The sequence below is a fragment of the Nomascus leucogenys genome, chromosome 23, assembly GCF_006542625.1.
Source record: "Nomascus leucogenys isolate Asia chromosome 23, Asia_NLE_v1, whole genome shotgun sequence".
In the NCBI taxonomy this organism is placed as follows: domain Eukaryota; kingdom Metazoa; phylum Chordata; class Mammalia; order Primates; family Hylobatidae; genus Nomascus; species Nomascus leucogenys.
In genome coordinates this window covers 19,253,554-19,271,658 of record NC_044403.1, presented here as the reverse complement: position 1 = coordinate 19,271,658, position 18,105 = coordinate 19,253,554, and the positions used below count along the sequence as shown (strand labels likewise).

At 38.1% G+C, this 18,105-nt stretch overlaps 1 protein-coding gene across 1 annotated transcript in view; it reads right to left on the bottom strand.

Moving 5' to 3' along the window:
• The window catches only part of PLBD1 (phospholipase B domain containing 1), a 63,715-nt gene that overhangs the window by 22,439 nt on the left and 23,171 nt on the right, over positions 1-18,105 (bottom strand). The window contains exons 3-6 of the mRNA XM_003265529.4: positions 15,005-15,088; positions 13,558-13,696; positions 9,408-9,548; positions 8,489-8,633 (exon numbers count right to left, since the gene is read on the bottom strand). Of these exons, the coding sequence (XP_003265577.1) occupies positions 8,489-8,633; positions 9,408-9,548; positions 13,558-13,696; positions 15,005-15,088 (509 nt within the window). The remainder of the gene's footprint in view (positions 1-8,488; positions 8,634-9,407; positions 9,549-13,557; positions 13,697-15,004; positions 15,089-18,105) is intronic.

The window sequence follows — 18,105 nt, the reverse complement described above, 5'->3', positions numbered from 1 at the left end:
CCACATACACATACTCCTTCAGACTTACAGGCTTAAGCTGCATTTATGGGGAGGTGATGAGGTTTTGAACATATACATATTTTGTTAAAATTCCCCAGATGATTCTTGGTATGAACTACTACATTATAAATTTTAAGATATACTTAGAAATCCTTAAGACATCTAGCCCCATCTCTAATAGACAACACATTTATATTGCAGATATTAATTTTTTTTTCAGTTTATGACCAGTTATTTGTGAAGGACTATTGGCAGGGAAAATACGAATATGTTAATTTTAGCTTACGGCACCAATTTACTAAGGAACAACAGGCTCACCAACTGATTTCAAACATAAAAAAACCCCACATCAGTCTGATACGATATTATGCTACTTTGAATCTGTTACTAGTACCATCTTGACAGAGGATACATGCTCCCAAAACGTTTGTTACCACACTTAAAAATCACTGCCGTCATTAAGCATCAGTTTCAAAATTATATCTATCCATGATTTACTTTTTCCAGATGACTACCATTATTCTAGTCTTTTGAATTTGTAAGGCGAAAAAAAACAAAAACAAAAACTTACGATGCACTTTTCTCCAGCATGTAAGATTTCAAATTGAAAATTAAAGACACGCTATGGTAATGCACTTGCTAGTACTACACACTTTGTACAACAAAAACAGAGTCAAGAAACTTAATGGAAAGAAAAGAACCTTCCTTTGTTGGTCCTTAAACTGAGTCAAGATCTGAAATGTAGAGATGATCTCTGACATTTATAACAGATACCTGTATGTTCTTGCTGTGTAAATAAAATTGCTGGTATGAAATGACAAAAAAAAAAAAAAAGAAAGTAGACAGGAAAAGTACAAGATGAAAACAGTAAGCATAAGAAAGCTGGAGTGGTTATATTAATATAAGACAATGTAGACATTAAGACAAGGGGTTGTACTAGAGACAAAAAAAAGACGTTTCATAATGATAAAAGGGTCAATATAGTAGGAATATACTATACTTATGAATGTATGTGTTAAATGATAGAGTATCAAAATACATAAAGCAAAACTACCAGAAATGAAATGAGAAATATAATCTGCCATGGGAATAGTGAAAAAAGATAAGAAAATGAGAAATAGACAAATTAATAATTATAGTGGAGGTATAAATATTTCTTTTGTAGTAAATGATTAACAAATAGAAAATCAGTTAAGAATATAGATGACTTGAATTACACTATCAATTAACTTGCACTGACTTTTACAGAACACTACACTCAGAAATACTAGAATTTACATTATTTTCTACTGCATATGAAACATTCATTGAGATAGACTCATGCTGAGCCATAACACAGGTCTCAATAAAGTTAAAAAAATTTGAAATCATACAGAATATGCTCTCTGATCTCAGAATAAATTAGAAAATGCAATTAATTTGGAAAACAGCGACAAAGATCTGAAAAATCTGTAAATTTTTGGAAATTAAACAATACACTTCCAAATAAGCTATGGATTAAATAAATCATGTGATAAATTAGAAAATATTCTAAATGGAATAAAAATGAACACAAAATATACCAAAATTTGTCAGATGCACCAAAAGTAGTGCTTATTGGAAAATTTATCATTTTATTTGCTTATGATAGAAAGATCAAAATCAGTTATCTAGTCTACATTAAGAAGCTAGAAAAAATTACAAATTAAATGCAAAGTAAGTAGAAGGAAGAAAATAAAGATAAAAATGGAAATTTTATCTTAATAAAGAAGAAAAATGGACAATATCATGAATGATAATGGGGACTTTATGGATCCTACAGACATTAAGAGGTTAAGAAAAATATTATAAATAGCTTCATATCAATAAAAACAATAACTTAGAAGGGATAAATTCCTTGAAAGATACATTTTTAAAACTAACTCAAGAAGAGTTAGAAAACTGAAATAGTCCTGTAGCAGTGAAAGAAATTAAATTTACAATTAATAACTTTTCAACAAATAAAAACCTTCATATCTAGCTTCACTCGTGAATTCTATTAAACACTTAAAGAAGAAAATGGGCTGGGCACAGTGGCTCACACCTGTAATCTCAGCATGTTGGGAAACCAAGGCAGGAGGATCACTTGAGCCTAGGAATTTGAGGCTGCAGTGAGCTATGTTCACACCACTGTACTCCAGCCTGGGGGACAGAGTGAGACCCTGTCTTTAAAAATAAATAAATAAATAAATAGAATAAAATAATACCAATCCTATACATGCTCTTAAAAAACTTAGGAGAAAGAAATAATTCCAAATTTAGGATATGAGGATAAGCTTATCCTAAAACAAAAACCATCGTAAGAAAAGCAAACTACAAACCAATATGTCTCATGAATGTAAATGAAAAAAACATTAACACATGTTAGTAAATTGAACTAAAAATAAATACAAAGAATAACACATCATGACTAAGTGAGGATTAACGCAGGAATTTCAAGTGGTTTAACATCTGAAAATCAATCAATGTAACCCATCATATTAATAAGGGAAAAAAATTCATATGATCTTTTCAACAACTGCTGAGAAAGAATTCAGAAAAATGCAACACTTATTTATTGATAAAAATATTAAAGAAAGTAGGAAGAGCAGGGACCTTCCTTAATATTATAAAGGGCATCTACAAAAAATCTGCAGTTAACATCATATTAATGGTGAAAGACAATACTTTTCACCCTAGGTCAGGAATTGGGCAAGGATTTCCATGCTCACCACTTATGGTCTCCGTTATTCTGGAGGTCTTCTCCAGCGCAATCATACAAAAAAAAATCAAAGACATACAAGGGATGGCAGAGGTCAAACTGTCTTTATTTAGAGATGTCATGATTGTATATATAGAAAATCCCAAGGAATCTACAAAAAAGCTATGAGAACTGATATGTGAATTTAGAAAGATCTCAGGATAATAATGTACAAAAAAATCATACTATATTGTGGTAGTTTTCAAATTTCCACAAATTCTTTGGCACTCTTCTCTTTAAAAGGTGGATTCTAATTCCCTTTCCTTGAATGTGGGCTGGTCATAATACCCTGCTTCTAATTAATAGAACCTGGTGGAAGTCAGTGTGTGTGATGTCTGAGGTGAGGTCACAATAGGCATTACTATTTCTGCCTTGTTCTTTTGGATGGCTTGGTCTCAAGGAAGCCAGGGGTCTTGCCATGAAGGACACTCAAGCAATTCTGAGGAGAGGCCCAAGTGAAGAGGAACCAATTGCCAGCACCACCCTGTCAGCTATGTTAGTAAGTCGCTTTGGAAGCGCATGCTCCAGTCTCAGTTAAGCTATCAGAGATTTTAGACCCTCAGTCTGAGTCTTCCAGCTGAGGCCCTAGTCATAGGGCCTCACAAATTATCCTCACTGTGCCCTAAATTCCTGATCCACAGAAACCATGAGTAACTAAATCATTATTGTTTTTAGCCACTAATGTTTGGAGCAATTTGTTATGTAGCAATGGGTAACCAATAAATACATACGAGCAACGAACAACTGAAAAAAAGAATAAAAAAAAATTTTGATTACAGTGGCATCAAACATTACTTAGGATTTAACTTACTTAAAGGTACGTAAGACCTAAATACTGAAAACTACATGATATGACTCAAATTAAAGACCTAAATAAACAAATAGATTATATTAGTGGATTGGAAGACTCAATGTTGTTGACAAGTAAATTTTCTCTGAATTGTTTAAAACTATCAGATCTTGGTGCTGAGGTCTTCACACAATTGTATTGGCTGCCATTTCAGTGCCGTCATTTTCTAGTGATTTATCTCTTTGTCCTACCTCCTTGATTATTGATTTGCATTGCCAAAATAAGTACATGTGTGGGGAGGGCTAGTGCAAGGCTTCTCCGTTCCTTACTTAGCCTTAGCTGTTGCTAGGCAAACAGAACATGTATTCAAAACCCTTCTTGTTAGGGACAGAAACTCCTAGAACAAGGCCATTCAAAGCCACTTTCCTTTGGGTATCTAGTGCCTCAGGCAAGTGTTTTTTGTTGTTGTTGTTGTTGTTTTAACAGGGCCCCTGCCTATATAAACAATTTGATTAAAAACATATATTTAAAAATTCATAGGTACATGTGAGATATGATGATTTATCATTGAAGATTTAGGATGACGAGCAGAGAAAGGCAATCTGTTTTGTCTATTGTCCAATCAGTGCATGTGAAGATTCGTTATAGTATCCAGGTACCATCTCTTTGTATTCTTTATTATTAAATGCATTGTTATTGGCTAATTTCCTATTTTTTGTTATGAGAAAAAGGTAGCAATACTGTTATTACAAAACCATGACTTTTTGGAACCCATTTGTTTTGAAACAACACAGATCTCCTTGCCTCTGCAGTTCCCTAACACCATTTTCTTAATGACTCTGCTACATCTACCACTCTACCTGTGAATCTTGGCTTCTAATGACTCAAAAATCCTTATTATGCTTTGTTAATGATGACCACAAATGCAAGCCTTACCCAGAGTGTTAAAAAAATTGTGAATGATAATTTGTTTTATGGTCACTAAAGCTACACTGGGCATTTTACAGTGTAAATATATATCAAAATGTTTTCTGTTGGACTCTAGGCTAATTGCTGCCTCCCTAGAATGTAATCTCTTTGTTGTTGTTGTTGAGACGAGGCCTCACTCTGTCCCCCAGGCTGAAGTGCAGTGGTGCTATCTCGGCTTCCTGCAACCTCTGCTTCCAGGGCTCAAGCTGTTCTTCAGCCTCAGCTTCCCAAATAGCTGGGATTACAGGCATGAGCCTGCTTAGCCTGTTTAAATGTTAAGGGCATGTACTCGAAAGTAGGTACATAAGAAAATAAAAGAACAGGCTCAAAGCCCCAGGAAAATTTAAGTGAAGTTTTCATAATTTAAGGCTTCACAATTTAAGTCAAGTCGTCATGAGCCAAATCCCTTTTCATGCTGAACCCTCCCCCACCTTCACTCCTCACCCACGGGCACCAGTGGGTAGGATAGGTGAGAAGCCTATAAGTCGAGCTGGAAGAGCTGTCCCAATCACACAAGAAAAATCCATCTGGCTTAAGACTGACCCAAGACAGTAGGAAGTCACATCATCGACTCAGCAAAAGATTTGCGGCAAAGGCCCGTTTGTGTTGTGGAGTAAGGTTCTCAAAAGGCCTCAGAGGGGCCAGGCGTAGCCCGCCCCAAGGACTGACTGACACATGGAACAGAGCTGCAGGGGTGAGGAGGCCACGACAGGGGCCAGATGTGGAGCTCATAGGTCGAAGTTCGCTTTACTGTCCTCCCCTGCTGCATGCTGAAACCCGAGGGTAAGAGGTGGCTTTCAGTAGCATAGAGCCCTGAACATATGCTCTGACATGAGAGTCACCCGAGGTCATCATGTGACCAGCATTCTGACAGCTCAGTTATGCACCATCTTGCAAAAAATATATACTGTGAGGGCCAACTAGAGGAATCTGCTTACCAGGACCAGGCCATAGGCTTGAGTCCCAGAGCTCCTTAGGGCATCTTGTTGAACCCATGTGTGGGCAGGAGTGGAGGAGAGCCCCCAGATAGGGAGATATGGGACAAAGGCCCACGTGCGTTGCTTTCTGGACTCAGACAAGCTGACCTGGATAGCCCTGCCACCTTGGTCAGTCTTGGGCACTAGAAGGGAATTTAGAAATTTTCTGGAAAGGAGCCTTCTAAACTGGATGCACAGAGACACAGGTCAAGATACTGCCAGCCTGGCCAGTCTCAGGATGCTGGAGGGGGGTTTAGGTAATTTTCATGAAGGTAATGCCAAGCTGGGAGGGTGGGGTTCCTGTGCCCAGACCTAAGGGTGGTACCGAGGTTATCAGCACCTGGTATACTTTGTTATACTTTTGACCTTCCCTGGGTATTGCATGTTAGCCTCTTTAGGCGAAATAATTTCCTCAATCTCCACTTTGTATTTTTAGAAAAGACTAAAAAAGACCAAGCCTGTTAAATAACTCCATCAAAGAAAAACAAGGAAGCCATCCAGCTTTGTTCTGGACTCAGCAGCTAAGATGGCATGAGCTTCATCGCAAAGCATAGTTCTATGTCATGTCTACTGGATGAATCCAATGTGGCTGGTCCCTTAATAAAATAATTGTAACATAAATGAGACTGCACACGTTTTTCCTGTTTAGTGCTGAGAACAAAGCTGCCCAGTTAGAGAAAATATGAATCCCACTGTTCCATTGGCTCCTGTAAAAATGTTTTGGGGTGTATATAAAAGTGTCTTTTGCTCTCTTGGAGTTTCCATTGCTCCAAAAAGCTCTACATATTATCTACGATATCTACTTATGTATCTCATCTGGAAGGATATATATGCAAATGTTAACGGGATTATACGTTTCATAAAATCTTCCATGATCTTCACCATCACTACCTCTGGGATCCAGGACTGTTAACACTACTGGAGAAAAATTTTATTCCACAGAGATTTCAAAGCAGTGCACATAACATCTGAATATTGCATTTTATCACAAAGACAAGGAAGAGGAAGAATACTGGACTGCTCTGTCTCTTGCTGTCCTTAAATGTCAGTGTAATAGAATGTGAAAGAATCAAAGCACAGTCTAACTCAGAGAGAGGAGTCCCCAGGCCCCCTCAATGCTAAAACAACTAAACTAAGACAAAGATGAAATCAAAGTGGTTCCAAAGAAAGGATCAGGTCACAAGGACAGAGAAATATTGGGTTATGCCCTTGGTCAGAATTCCTGATAGGGGCCAGACATGATTGCTCACACCTTAATCCCAGCACTTCGGGACGCTGAGGCTGGAGGACCACTTGAGCCCAGGAGCTTAAGACCAGCCTGGGCAATGTAGCAAGATCCTATCTCCATAAAACATTTTTTAAAAATTAGTCAGGCATGGTGATGTGTGCCTGTAGTGTCATCTACTTGGGAGGCTGAGGCAAGAGGATCATTTCAGGCCCTGAAGGTCAAAGCTGCAGTGGGCTAACATTGTACCACTACACTCCAGCCTGGGTGATAGGGTGAGACCCTGACTCTAAAATTAAAAAGGAATTTCTGATAGGAAGAGCAAAATACTCTGACAAAGGTAGATAGATATGACAGGTGGTTGGTATAACCACCCCATAAGTTACGGATATGTAATTAAAGGTCAAATTGGTTACAGTGTATCCAGTTGAACCCTTAGATGTTTGGTGTTTTCCCCTTGACTTTGCTCATAATGTTTCCTGAGGAGGTTGAGGCTAACACATGCTAACACACATGCTTTGTTGGATTCATAGAGTTGAGTTCTGTTGTTTTAAATACATAGTTTTATCTTAAGTTGGAGGATCTGGAAATTCTCGGATGGAGAACAGACAGTGAGAGCTGATCCTTGCCTCCTTTCCGTGGGTCATATGTTTGCTACCGTTGTTTCCACTTTCTCTTTTCTTTTCTTTTTTTTGAGACGGAGTCTTGCTCTGTCGCCCAAGCCGGAGTGCAGTGGTGTGATCTCAGCTCACTGCCAGCTCCGCCTCCCGGGTTCACACCATTCTCCTGCCTCAGCCTCCAGAGTAGCTGGGACTGCTGGTGCCTGCCACCACGCCCAGCTAATTTTTTGTATTTTTAGTAGAGAAGGGGTTTCACCATGTTAGCCAGCATGGTCTTGATCTCCTGACCTCGTGATCCGCCCACCTTGGCCTCCCAAAGTGCTGGGATTACAGGCATGAACCACCACGCCCGGCCTCCACTTTCTGTTTTCTTAAACCAGTCCTGCTTTATTCATTTACCTCACCTGCCTGTTGCATTTAGGCCCAGGAATTTGCAACCTCTCCTCTACTGGGACTGTCCTCCTGTCCATCTCTACTTCTTCAAATTCTAGCCATCCTTAATGGTCTATCTCAAAGGTCATGCTCTCTTTCCCCAACAATCAGATGTGAGTCTCACCCCCTTGGAATGGACCACAGTGGTTACACTTCTTTTGTAGCACATACAGTATCCAGTAATATTATTACTCTTATTCATATTACACTTTATATTGTCCTCCTGACTATAGTGTAAGGTTTATAAACTTACATATTCATTCATCCATTCATTTGGCAGTTTATTAAGTACTCGATGCCACACACTAAGGTTAAGTGCTGTGGATATTGCAGTAAATAAAAGAAACACTGCAGGCCCTAAGGTGGTACCTGAGCGCAGGATCAGCCATGTCTTCATTGCTTCTGCTGCAGAGCCTAGCAAAGAGCCTTGTACTTGATACATACTCAGTTGGCATTTGCTGAAATAAATTTAGATGTAGCCATTTACATTTACAAAGTGTCTTCTATTTGGCAATTCTAGTAACCTTGTTTATGTCATTCTATTAAATAAAAGTATTTGAGCTATATTTCTTCAAAAGCACTCTGAAAATCAGATTGTTTGTTAATATATACTAACCATTAAACATTTCTTCTCCCATTGCAGTTAACACTGAATCACTAAGGCTTTATCCAGGAATAGTACTCAAAGTGCTCAGATGTTCCTTTAAATTCATTTACCTGGGTAACTGCTGAAAGAGAGGCGACTACTGCTGGTATCTTTATCTTTGATGTTGAAGTCCCAGTGTTTATATATCCTGAGCATGGCTGCGTATGTGTACCAGCTTGAGTGAGCAAAAAGGATGTTCTCAAATCCAGGAAGAACCTACAGCCAGAATCATAGTGGATTACACAGATGTACATAGCTAACTGACTGCAATTGTCTTAAGTGTAAGAAGCATACAGGGATTGTGCCATTTCAGGTAAGTGTTTATTGCTATATTGATTACTGGAAAATATGGCCAAGGAGTCAAGATTAACCTTTAATGTGGCCCCAAACAGACTCTTCCTTCTAACATTCAAAATGGAAGACTCCAGCTGGGCATGGTGGCTCACGCTTGAAATCCCAGCACTTTGGGAGGCCAAGGCAGGTGGATCACTTGAGGTCAGGAGTTTGAGACCAGCCTGGCCAAAATGGTGAAACCCTGTCTATACCAAAAATACAAGAAAAATTAACCAGGCCTGGTGGCACACCCATGTAGTCCCAGCTACTCGGGAAGCTGAGGCAGGAGAATCACTTGAACCTGGGAGGCAGAGGTTGCAGTGAGGCGAGCTCACACCACTGCACTCCAGCCTGGGCAACAGAGTGAGACTCTGGCTCAAAAACAAAACAAAACAAAAAAATAAAATGGAAGATTCTAGAAGGTGGGAGTGGCAGGTGCATACAGCATGGGAGGAATGGTGGAAGAACAAATGTAACATCATGTACTTACAATTTTCTCCATCAAAGTTACTTCCAGTTCTTAACTTCTACTACTGAAGAACTCATGAGCTGATATACAGTTACAGCCAGGGGTGATGAGATGTTGCTATACTTGGGCACTATATAGAAAAAGTCTGTATGAACCAGAACAAGGCAAAAGGAGCTGCTATGTCTTACCTTGATAAGAGCGGAGCAATGTCCCATGTCCCATCTCTTAAAACCCTTTAGGCTGCTGCTTTTTGTGGGAGAGAGCGAGGGAATCAGATCCAACAGATCTCCAACAGCATTCAGGAACTGAATCTGGAACAGGGTCATTGGCTAGGAAAGGACAAAGACTGTACTTAACATCAATTTGTGACAGACATCATTTCCTGTTTTTCCTCTTGTTAGGGACCCATTAAATTATTCCCTTGCAGGCTGTTTGTGGTGGCTCACGCCTGTAATCCCAGCACTTTGGGAGGCCAACGCAGGCAGATCTCCTGAGGTGAGGGGTTTGAGACCAGCCTGGCCAACACGGCAAAATCCTGTCTGTACTGAAAATACAAAAATTAGTTGGGCGTGGTGGCGGGCACCTGTAGTCCCAGCTACTCAGGAGGCTGAGGCAGGAGAATCCCTTGAACCCAGGAGGCGGAGGTTGCAGTGAGCCAAGATCGCACCATGGCACTCCAGCTGGGCAACAGAGTGAGACTCCATCTCAAAAAAAAAAAAAAAGTTATTTTCAAAGGGTCTCTAATTTAACAGGTATGCTAGGTTTTTATTGTAGCTTATAAAATAATTGTTATGGCTTTATAGTTTAGAAGAGCTGTTTTGGCATGTTTTGATAGCCACAGAATTTGGGAGTGGCTCCTTGGAGAGTAAAATAGAGCTTTCTGTTTACACTCTACAGCAGTGCTTCTCAACCTTGGCACTATTGACATTTTGAGCCGGCTAATACTGCTTTTCAGTTGTTGTGCATTGTGAGATGTTTAGCATCATCCCTGGCCTGTACCCACTAGGTATCAGTAGAAACTTCCCAGTTTTGGCAACCAAAAATATCTCCAAGACTTTGCCAAGTGTTCTCTGGAGAGAAACCACTCTTAGACAAGAACCACTGCTATACAGCAAAAACATTCAACTAAGATGCTTTTGGTTTTGATTGTGTGTTTACTATAAGACCAACTGACCAGCCAGCATTAACTTTGAAGCAATTATCAAATTGTACTTGAACATGAACTTCGTGCAAACTGGAGAGCACTGCTCCAGTGAGATTCAATCTGCTGCAGCAGGTCTGGGTCAGGCATCAACAAATTGGTTTTGGGGTAGAAGTGGTGGGAAGACAAACACAAATGACGTTTTAACCAAAAAACTAAAACCAAAGCAAAAATTCAATCCAATTTTTATTTATATAAAATTGTCTCTATTTTGTTTGTTTGAATAAATTATTCATTTATTATTCAAGATTTTAAAAATTATAACAAAGTTGATAGCAGAAAGTCTCCTCCCTTACCTGTTCTCCGTTTTCTCAGGTACTACCATTTCCAGTTTATAATTTTTACTAGTTTTTTTTTGCATATACTGCCAGAGTTTTTTGATTTTTTATTTTTCCCTATTGGCACCGTGATCTTGGAGCCAGAGTTTTAAAAATGTCTTGTAAATACACTTTTTAAAAACATACATGGTAGTGTGTTATATGCGCTGTTGTTCACCTTGTTTTTTTTGTCTTAACATCTTTCATTTAATGTTTTGGGGATGTTTTTATATTGGATGTAAAAATTGTCCTCACTCTTCTTTTTTAAAATATTTATTTATTTATTTATTTTTGAGACAGAGTTTCACTCTTGTTTTGCAGGTTGGAGTGCAATGGCGCGATCTCAGCTCACTGCAACCTCTACATCCTAGGTTCAAGCAATTCTCCTGCCTTGGCCTCCCAAGTAGCTGGGATTACAGGTGCCCGCCACCATGCTCAGCTAATTTTTGTAGTTTTTTGTAGAGATAGGGTTTCACCATGTTGGCTGGGTTGGTCTAGAACTCCTGACCTCGGGTGATCCACCTGCCTTGGCCTCCCAAAGTGCTGGGATTATAGGTGTGAGCCACCGCTCCCAGCCTGTCTTCACTCTTCTAAGCAGCATTCTAACGTATGGATGTATTATAGTATTTCTAACTAGTCTTTTTTTTGATGAATTTTCAAGTGGTTTCTAGCCTTTTGCTATTGTAAACAATGCCACAATAATTGATCTTGGACACTTCATTTTGCTTGTGTGTTTGAGTCTATGTGTGGGATAAATTCCTAGAAGTGGTAAGATTTTAATAGAGATTGCCAAATTGTCCTTATACGAATTGTTTAAATTATACTCTTCTGGTCAGGCACAGTGGCTTATGCCTGTAATCCTAGCATTTTGGGAGGCCGAGTCTGGTGAATCACCTGAGGTCAGGAGTTCAAGACCAGCTTGGCTAACATGGTGAAACCCCATCTCTATTAAAAATACAAAAATTAGCCGGGCGTGGTGGTGCATGCTTGTAATCCCAGCTACTCAAAAGGCTGAGGCATGAGAATTGCTTGAGCCCAGGAGGCGGAGGTTGCAGCTGAGATCAAGCCACTGCCCTCCAGCCTGGGCTATAGCGCGAGACTCTGTCTCTAAATAAAAATCAATCAATCAATCAATCAATCAATCAATCTCTTCCATCCTCAACAACATATTAAACATTTAGTTTATTTCCAATCTCATAGGTGCAAAACAGTATCCCATTGTGATTGATATTTGCATTTCTTTTGTTATACTGTATAATACATCCATACGTTGGAATGCTGCTTAGAAGAGTGAGGACAGATGATATTATACATCTGAAAGAATAAAGATGTATACATACAATTTAAGGAAAAATAAATAAACACTGATGTAGTCAACTCACAGTTTAAGAAATGGAACATTAGCAGTGCCTTAGAAGTCTCCAATCTCATCTCTCTCCTTTCCTGCCAGCAGTCACCACTATGCTAGATTTTGTATAGCTCATTACCTGCCTGTCTATTATTTATCATCTATATATAATTATCATCTATATATATTTTTAAGATATATTTTTTAAAATGTACCTTTTTTGAATTTGCACAAATACAGTCATATTGTATGGGCTGGGCACAATGGCTCATACCTGTAATCCCAGCACTTTGGGAGGCTGAGGCGGGTGGATCATTTGAGGTCAGGAGTTCGAGACTAGCCTGGCCAAAATGGTGAAACCTCATCTCTACTAAAAATATAAAAATTAGTTGGGTGTGGTGGCTCAAGCCTGTAGTCCCAGCTACTCAGGAGGATGAGGCAGGAGAATCACCTGAACCCAGGAGGCAGAGGTTGCAGTGAGCCAAGATTGTGCCACCGCACTCCAGCCTGGGTGACAGAGCAAGACTCTGACTCAAAAAAAAAAAAAAGTTAGAGTCTTACTGTATGCATTTTTCTGTAACTCATTGCTTTCACTGGGTATTACTGTTTTGACACTTATCTATATATATGTGTATATACACATATATACACACATATATACACAGACATGTACATGTATATATGTGTATATATATGCATACATACATATATATACACACACTGGACAAAATAGACAAAAAGTTCAAAGAAAAGCTATGCACTTAATTTTATATATATACACACACTGGTCAAAATAGGCAAAAAGAGAGTTATATAATATACATATTTTATATATATATACTGGCAAAATAGACAAAACATAATAAATGTAATATGTTATATAATATACAGATTATATACATATATACTGGCAAAATAGACCAAAAGACAGTTATATAATATACATATTTCATTTATACGTATATTATCACAGGAAACAAAATATGCGTAATTTTTGGAAGTATATCAAATGGCACATTGGAAGCCTCAGTGATTCAGTAAAGCTTTCCCCCAGAATTATAATGTATATGTGTTTGTGTGGATATGTGTTTACGTGAATGTTGTGGAGTATGGGAAACACAGAACTTCTATACTTAAACATCTTGTCTTAATGAGCATGCAGTCTAAAACACTAGTTTTATCAGATTAGTTAAAAACCCAGTACATTCATCCCATGCTTTTTAACCTAATCCTGAGCCCAATATTATGCAAGATTGAAAATACAAAGAAACAAGTTGGCTTATTTGCGTTTTGGGCTTGGAATTGTGTAAGTTAGGTGCTGCAATATGATAGCTATGACAGTTCTTGTCTGTAAGGAATTTATACTGTAGTTCTACTTTGATCTGCTTCTAAATTGGAATGTCATTGTAAAGATAACATTCAATATTCTTACCATACTGTATAAATTCTGAGAAGCTTGTTTAAAATCCTACCTTTGTCCCTTCTAATATAGCCCTCTTCTTTGCTCCTACATAAAGGCCATCTATTTGTGCCATCACATAGCCTGTATGTCTCCAAAATGGGTCAGTCTTGTATTCTTTGATATTTTTCCGGGTCCACTTATCTTGCTTCCTGGAAGAGAAATTAGATTTGCACTGCAGTCTCAATAGTTGCTCATTCAAAGCTAAATCAAACCAGGCATTGAGAGATTATATACTCAGACACTTATGCTAATATGATTTAAATTCTAGATCTGGTAACACTCCAGTCACTCAAAGGACTTCAAGGCAAATTCTAACTGATTTTTAATTTCTCCCTAGGGTTATGATTCTTCTTTCACAGCTTCTTCTGTGCTGTATCTAGAATAAAAGCACAAGTGTGATACTGACCTAACTGTGATACGAGACCTAAACATATCAAGGAGAGACTATCCAAATGCATTTTGTGTAAAACCACAATGTTTCACTAAGTCAATAAAGATACGTTGATTAACCTTACTTTTAGTTGTAGAAGTAGTAAAGTTAAACAACAGGACAAAAATCTACGGACAAGGTGGTTTATATCTGTTTGTATTTCTCTCAGATCATTTGCATAGCTTATGATTCATTCCGTTTCAGTTGTTATTAGTAACTGCCTCAATGCCTCTGTCCTAGCATGGTAGCAAAAATGTCATTGTTTAATGGTCCTTTCATTCTTCTTCCAGTTCTCTGAACTTTCATGGGATGATTTGATATAACTTTGTATACTGAAAACTATTTCTGACTTGTTCAGGCTATCACTAGATCAATCTTACAATAATGTCATTGCTTCATGGGATCTAGCCCAGTGGTTTTTAACTGAAGCTCTATAGGACTTTTAGCATTCCATGAAGAGGTTGCTTAGGGTGCAATTTGGAGGGCCAACCCAAGAGCCTTTCTGTCCCCAAATTAATCTCCTGTCATCCCACAAATGTAAACACATTTAAAATTTTAGTTTTAGAAAAGTTTATTAAAATGGAAATATTCTTGGAGGGTGTTAAGAATTATAACTTTAGATATTATTGAAGACCTCAGCTAGGATTAGTAAGCAGGCTTATGAAAAGGAAACACCTTAAAGAGTGAGGAGAAGGGATCCCTGCAAGAAGGAGAAGGGCCTCCATGAGGAAGAGATCCAGGACTTAACACTGGTACTTTACACTGGTGAAGTTCCTCTAACCGTGTTAGCAATTGAGTATGTGACATTCAACTCAACCTTTGAAAGAGCTGAAATTAGAGAGCGTGTTGTTTGCAACCAGTTTTCATGCCATTACCAAAAAGTGCTATACCCTACTACAAGAATAACTCTAGAGTCCTGCTAAAGAGATTAAAAAGAAATTGGCAAAGAAAAAATTGCTGCTTGAAATGACAGATTCAGTGCCTGCAACATTAAAAACAATGAAAAGAGAAAAGCTATTATACGTACTCCATAAAATCCTGCACTTTATCCATGATGGAAGGTTTCCTGATCAGCTGTGGGTAGAGGTTTGTGTAGTGGTCATTCATGTGTCTGAAATGATACATGAAAATTACTACATTTATATTTTTCTTCTTGGATTTCTCCATCACAGTAAATTATTCAATCATTTGGCTAACTAGGATGTCCCTTATTACAAACTCTCCCTACTATCTTTTTTCCCTTAATAAATGCACAGTTTCAAATTGGGAAATATTTACAACATATAGAAAAGGATAGAATATTGAAAACGCCCCAAGTATTCACCACTCAACTTTAGTAAGTTATTATATTTTGCCATATTTGCCACATATATTTAAAAAATCAAACAAAAAATTTGAGTCAAAGCCCCTGTGTGCACTTCCTGATGCTAATTCTTTTCCCTTCTCCCAAGAGGTAATAACTTCAGTCTTGAATCTGATTATTCCCATGCATGCTTTTATGCAATTACTACATATACATTTAACCATAAATAATGTATAGAATTATTTATCATGTTCGCAACACACTCTAAAAAAGATCATACTGGCTGGGCGCGGTGGCTCACACCTGTAATCCCAGCACTTTGGGAGGCCGAGGCAGGCGGATCACGAGGTCAGGAGATCGAGACCATCCTGACTAACACAGTGAAACCCTGTCTGTACTAAAAATGGAAAAAATTAGCCAGGCGTGGTGGCCGGTGCCTGTAGTCCCAGCTACTCGGGAGGCTGAGGCAGGAGAACGGCATGAACTCGGGAGGCGGAGCTTGCAGAGATTCTTTATTTTAAAACTTAAAAAAATTAAAAATGTCTCATATGATGTACAGTTAATATTTTTAATTGATTAAAATAATCCACTTATATTTACTGAGATTTTAATATTCTTGGATTTATTTCTATAATCTTTTCTGTTTTCCATTTACTATCCCTTTATTTGTCCCATCTTTCATGTTTTCTTTGTTTAGATAATACTTTTGTTATTTTCTTTTCAGTTCTGCTGATTTAAAACCTATAGAATGTATTTTTATTCTTAATATTAAAAAGATATAACTAGTATTTTCTTATAAAGTCTAAATGAGTTTTATATTTCCCTCTTCCTCCAAACATAAAGCATATTTTAGCAAATTTTAACTACCCATTGACATCTTCCATCATGTTATTGTTTAAAGGTTTAGTTTTACCTTTTTAATTAAGTTTTGATTTAAAAATTATTTTCTTAGGCCGAGCACGATGGTTCACACCTGTAATCCCAGCATTTTGGGAGGTTGAGGTGGGTGGATCACGAGGTCAGGAGTTTGAGAACAGCCTGGCCAACATGGTGAAACCCCATCTCTACTAAAAATACACACACAAAAAAATTAGCCGGGCCTGGAGGCGTGCACCTGTAATCCCAGCTACTCCGGAGGCTGAGGCAGGAGAATCGCTTAAACCTGGGAGGCGGAGGTTGCAGTGAGCCAAGATCATGCCATTGCATTCCAGCCTGGGCAACACAGCAAGACTCCATCTCGGGAAAAAAAATAAAAATTATTTTCTTTTTAACCTTTACAATTAAATTGCACTAATTTTTTGTTTCTTGTATTAACGATTGTTCCTTACGTACCACACTTTCCCTCCTATTATACTTGCTAAAGTATATCCTCTAACAGTTTAATAGAAGTCTCTGGGTGGAAAACTGTTTTAATTTATGTATCTGAACATATTCTTATTTTGCCCCTACTCTTGGATAATTTAAATGGTTATAACATTCTAGTAAGATATTTCTCCTCAGTACTTTTAAGATAATATCTTGGTATCTTCTGTCACTATTGCTGATGATCAGCAATATGCTTCCTAGCTGAAATTCCTTTGTAGTTAATGTCTTTCCTTTCTAATAGCTTTTAAGATTGTTCCCTTTATTTTCAATTGTCTGCAGTCTCATCTGCTGCATTATAGCAATTTAAAAGGCTGTGTCTTCCAACTAAGGACTTGTGGGCTTTTTTTTTTTTTTTTTGAGATGGAGTCTTGCTCTGTCACCCAGGCTGGAGGGCTGCGGTGCAATCTTGGTTCACTGCAACTGCCGCCTCCCAAGTTCAAGGAATTCTCCTGCCTCAGCCTCCTGAGTAGCTGGGACTACTGGCATTTGCCACCATGCCTGGCTAATTTTTGTTATTTTTAGTAGAGATGGGGTTTTGTCATATCGGCCAGGCTGATCTTGAACTCCTGACCTCAGGTGATCCACCCACCTCAGCCTCCCAAAGTACTGGGATTATAGGAGTGAGCCACTGCACTGGGCCCGTTTTTTCCATTTTGATAAATTCTCAGCAATTACCTTGTCAGTTATTACTTATCTGCAGTTGCCTCTAGTCTCTTTTTCTGAAACTCCTAATAGGTCTATATCAGAGTTTATCAATCTAATTGCTATGTCTAATAACAGTTTTTTCATAATTTTTACCCCTTTATCTCTCTGGGCTGTGTATCGTATAAATCCCTCAATTCTAATATCTGATTCAGAATTTTTTCTCTGATTGTATCTAGTCTAGGGTTTGTCTATGTATTGAGATTTTTAAAAGTTAACTTCTATAATTTTCTTTTATATTTTAACAAGTTCTTTAAAAAAAATCCATCTTCTTACATCCTACTCCTTGTTTAATAAATTCTCCAAGTTTTCTTTCATTTATAACTTAAAGCACTGTATGCAAATTTAAAGTCTTTGTTAAACCATCCTAAAAATTAATCTGGAGTATATTCATATTGTTGATTTTGTTGACTGTCTTTCAACTTCTTTGTGGATTTTGGAACTTTGGTGTGTAGGCATTTTTCTTTCCCCCCTGTCTCTCTCCTTCTCTCCCCCCATGCCTCCCTCTTTCCCTGTCCAAATGCCTCCCTCTGAGTCCTAGGAACCAGGTCTTACAGTGCCTTTTTGGGACTTCCATCCTATGGAATATTGCAGCGATATTTGTAAATAACTAAACCAGCTGTGAATGATTGGGCTTTTGGTTGCCACTGCCTCCCCACCCCCCACCCCCAAGCTTACTATTTCTTATAAATCTGTAGGCTAGGACTTACATCACCAACACTATTTTGTGGCCTCCTTTCTACAAGCAGTTAAAAGCA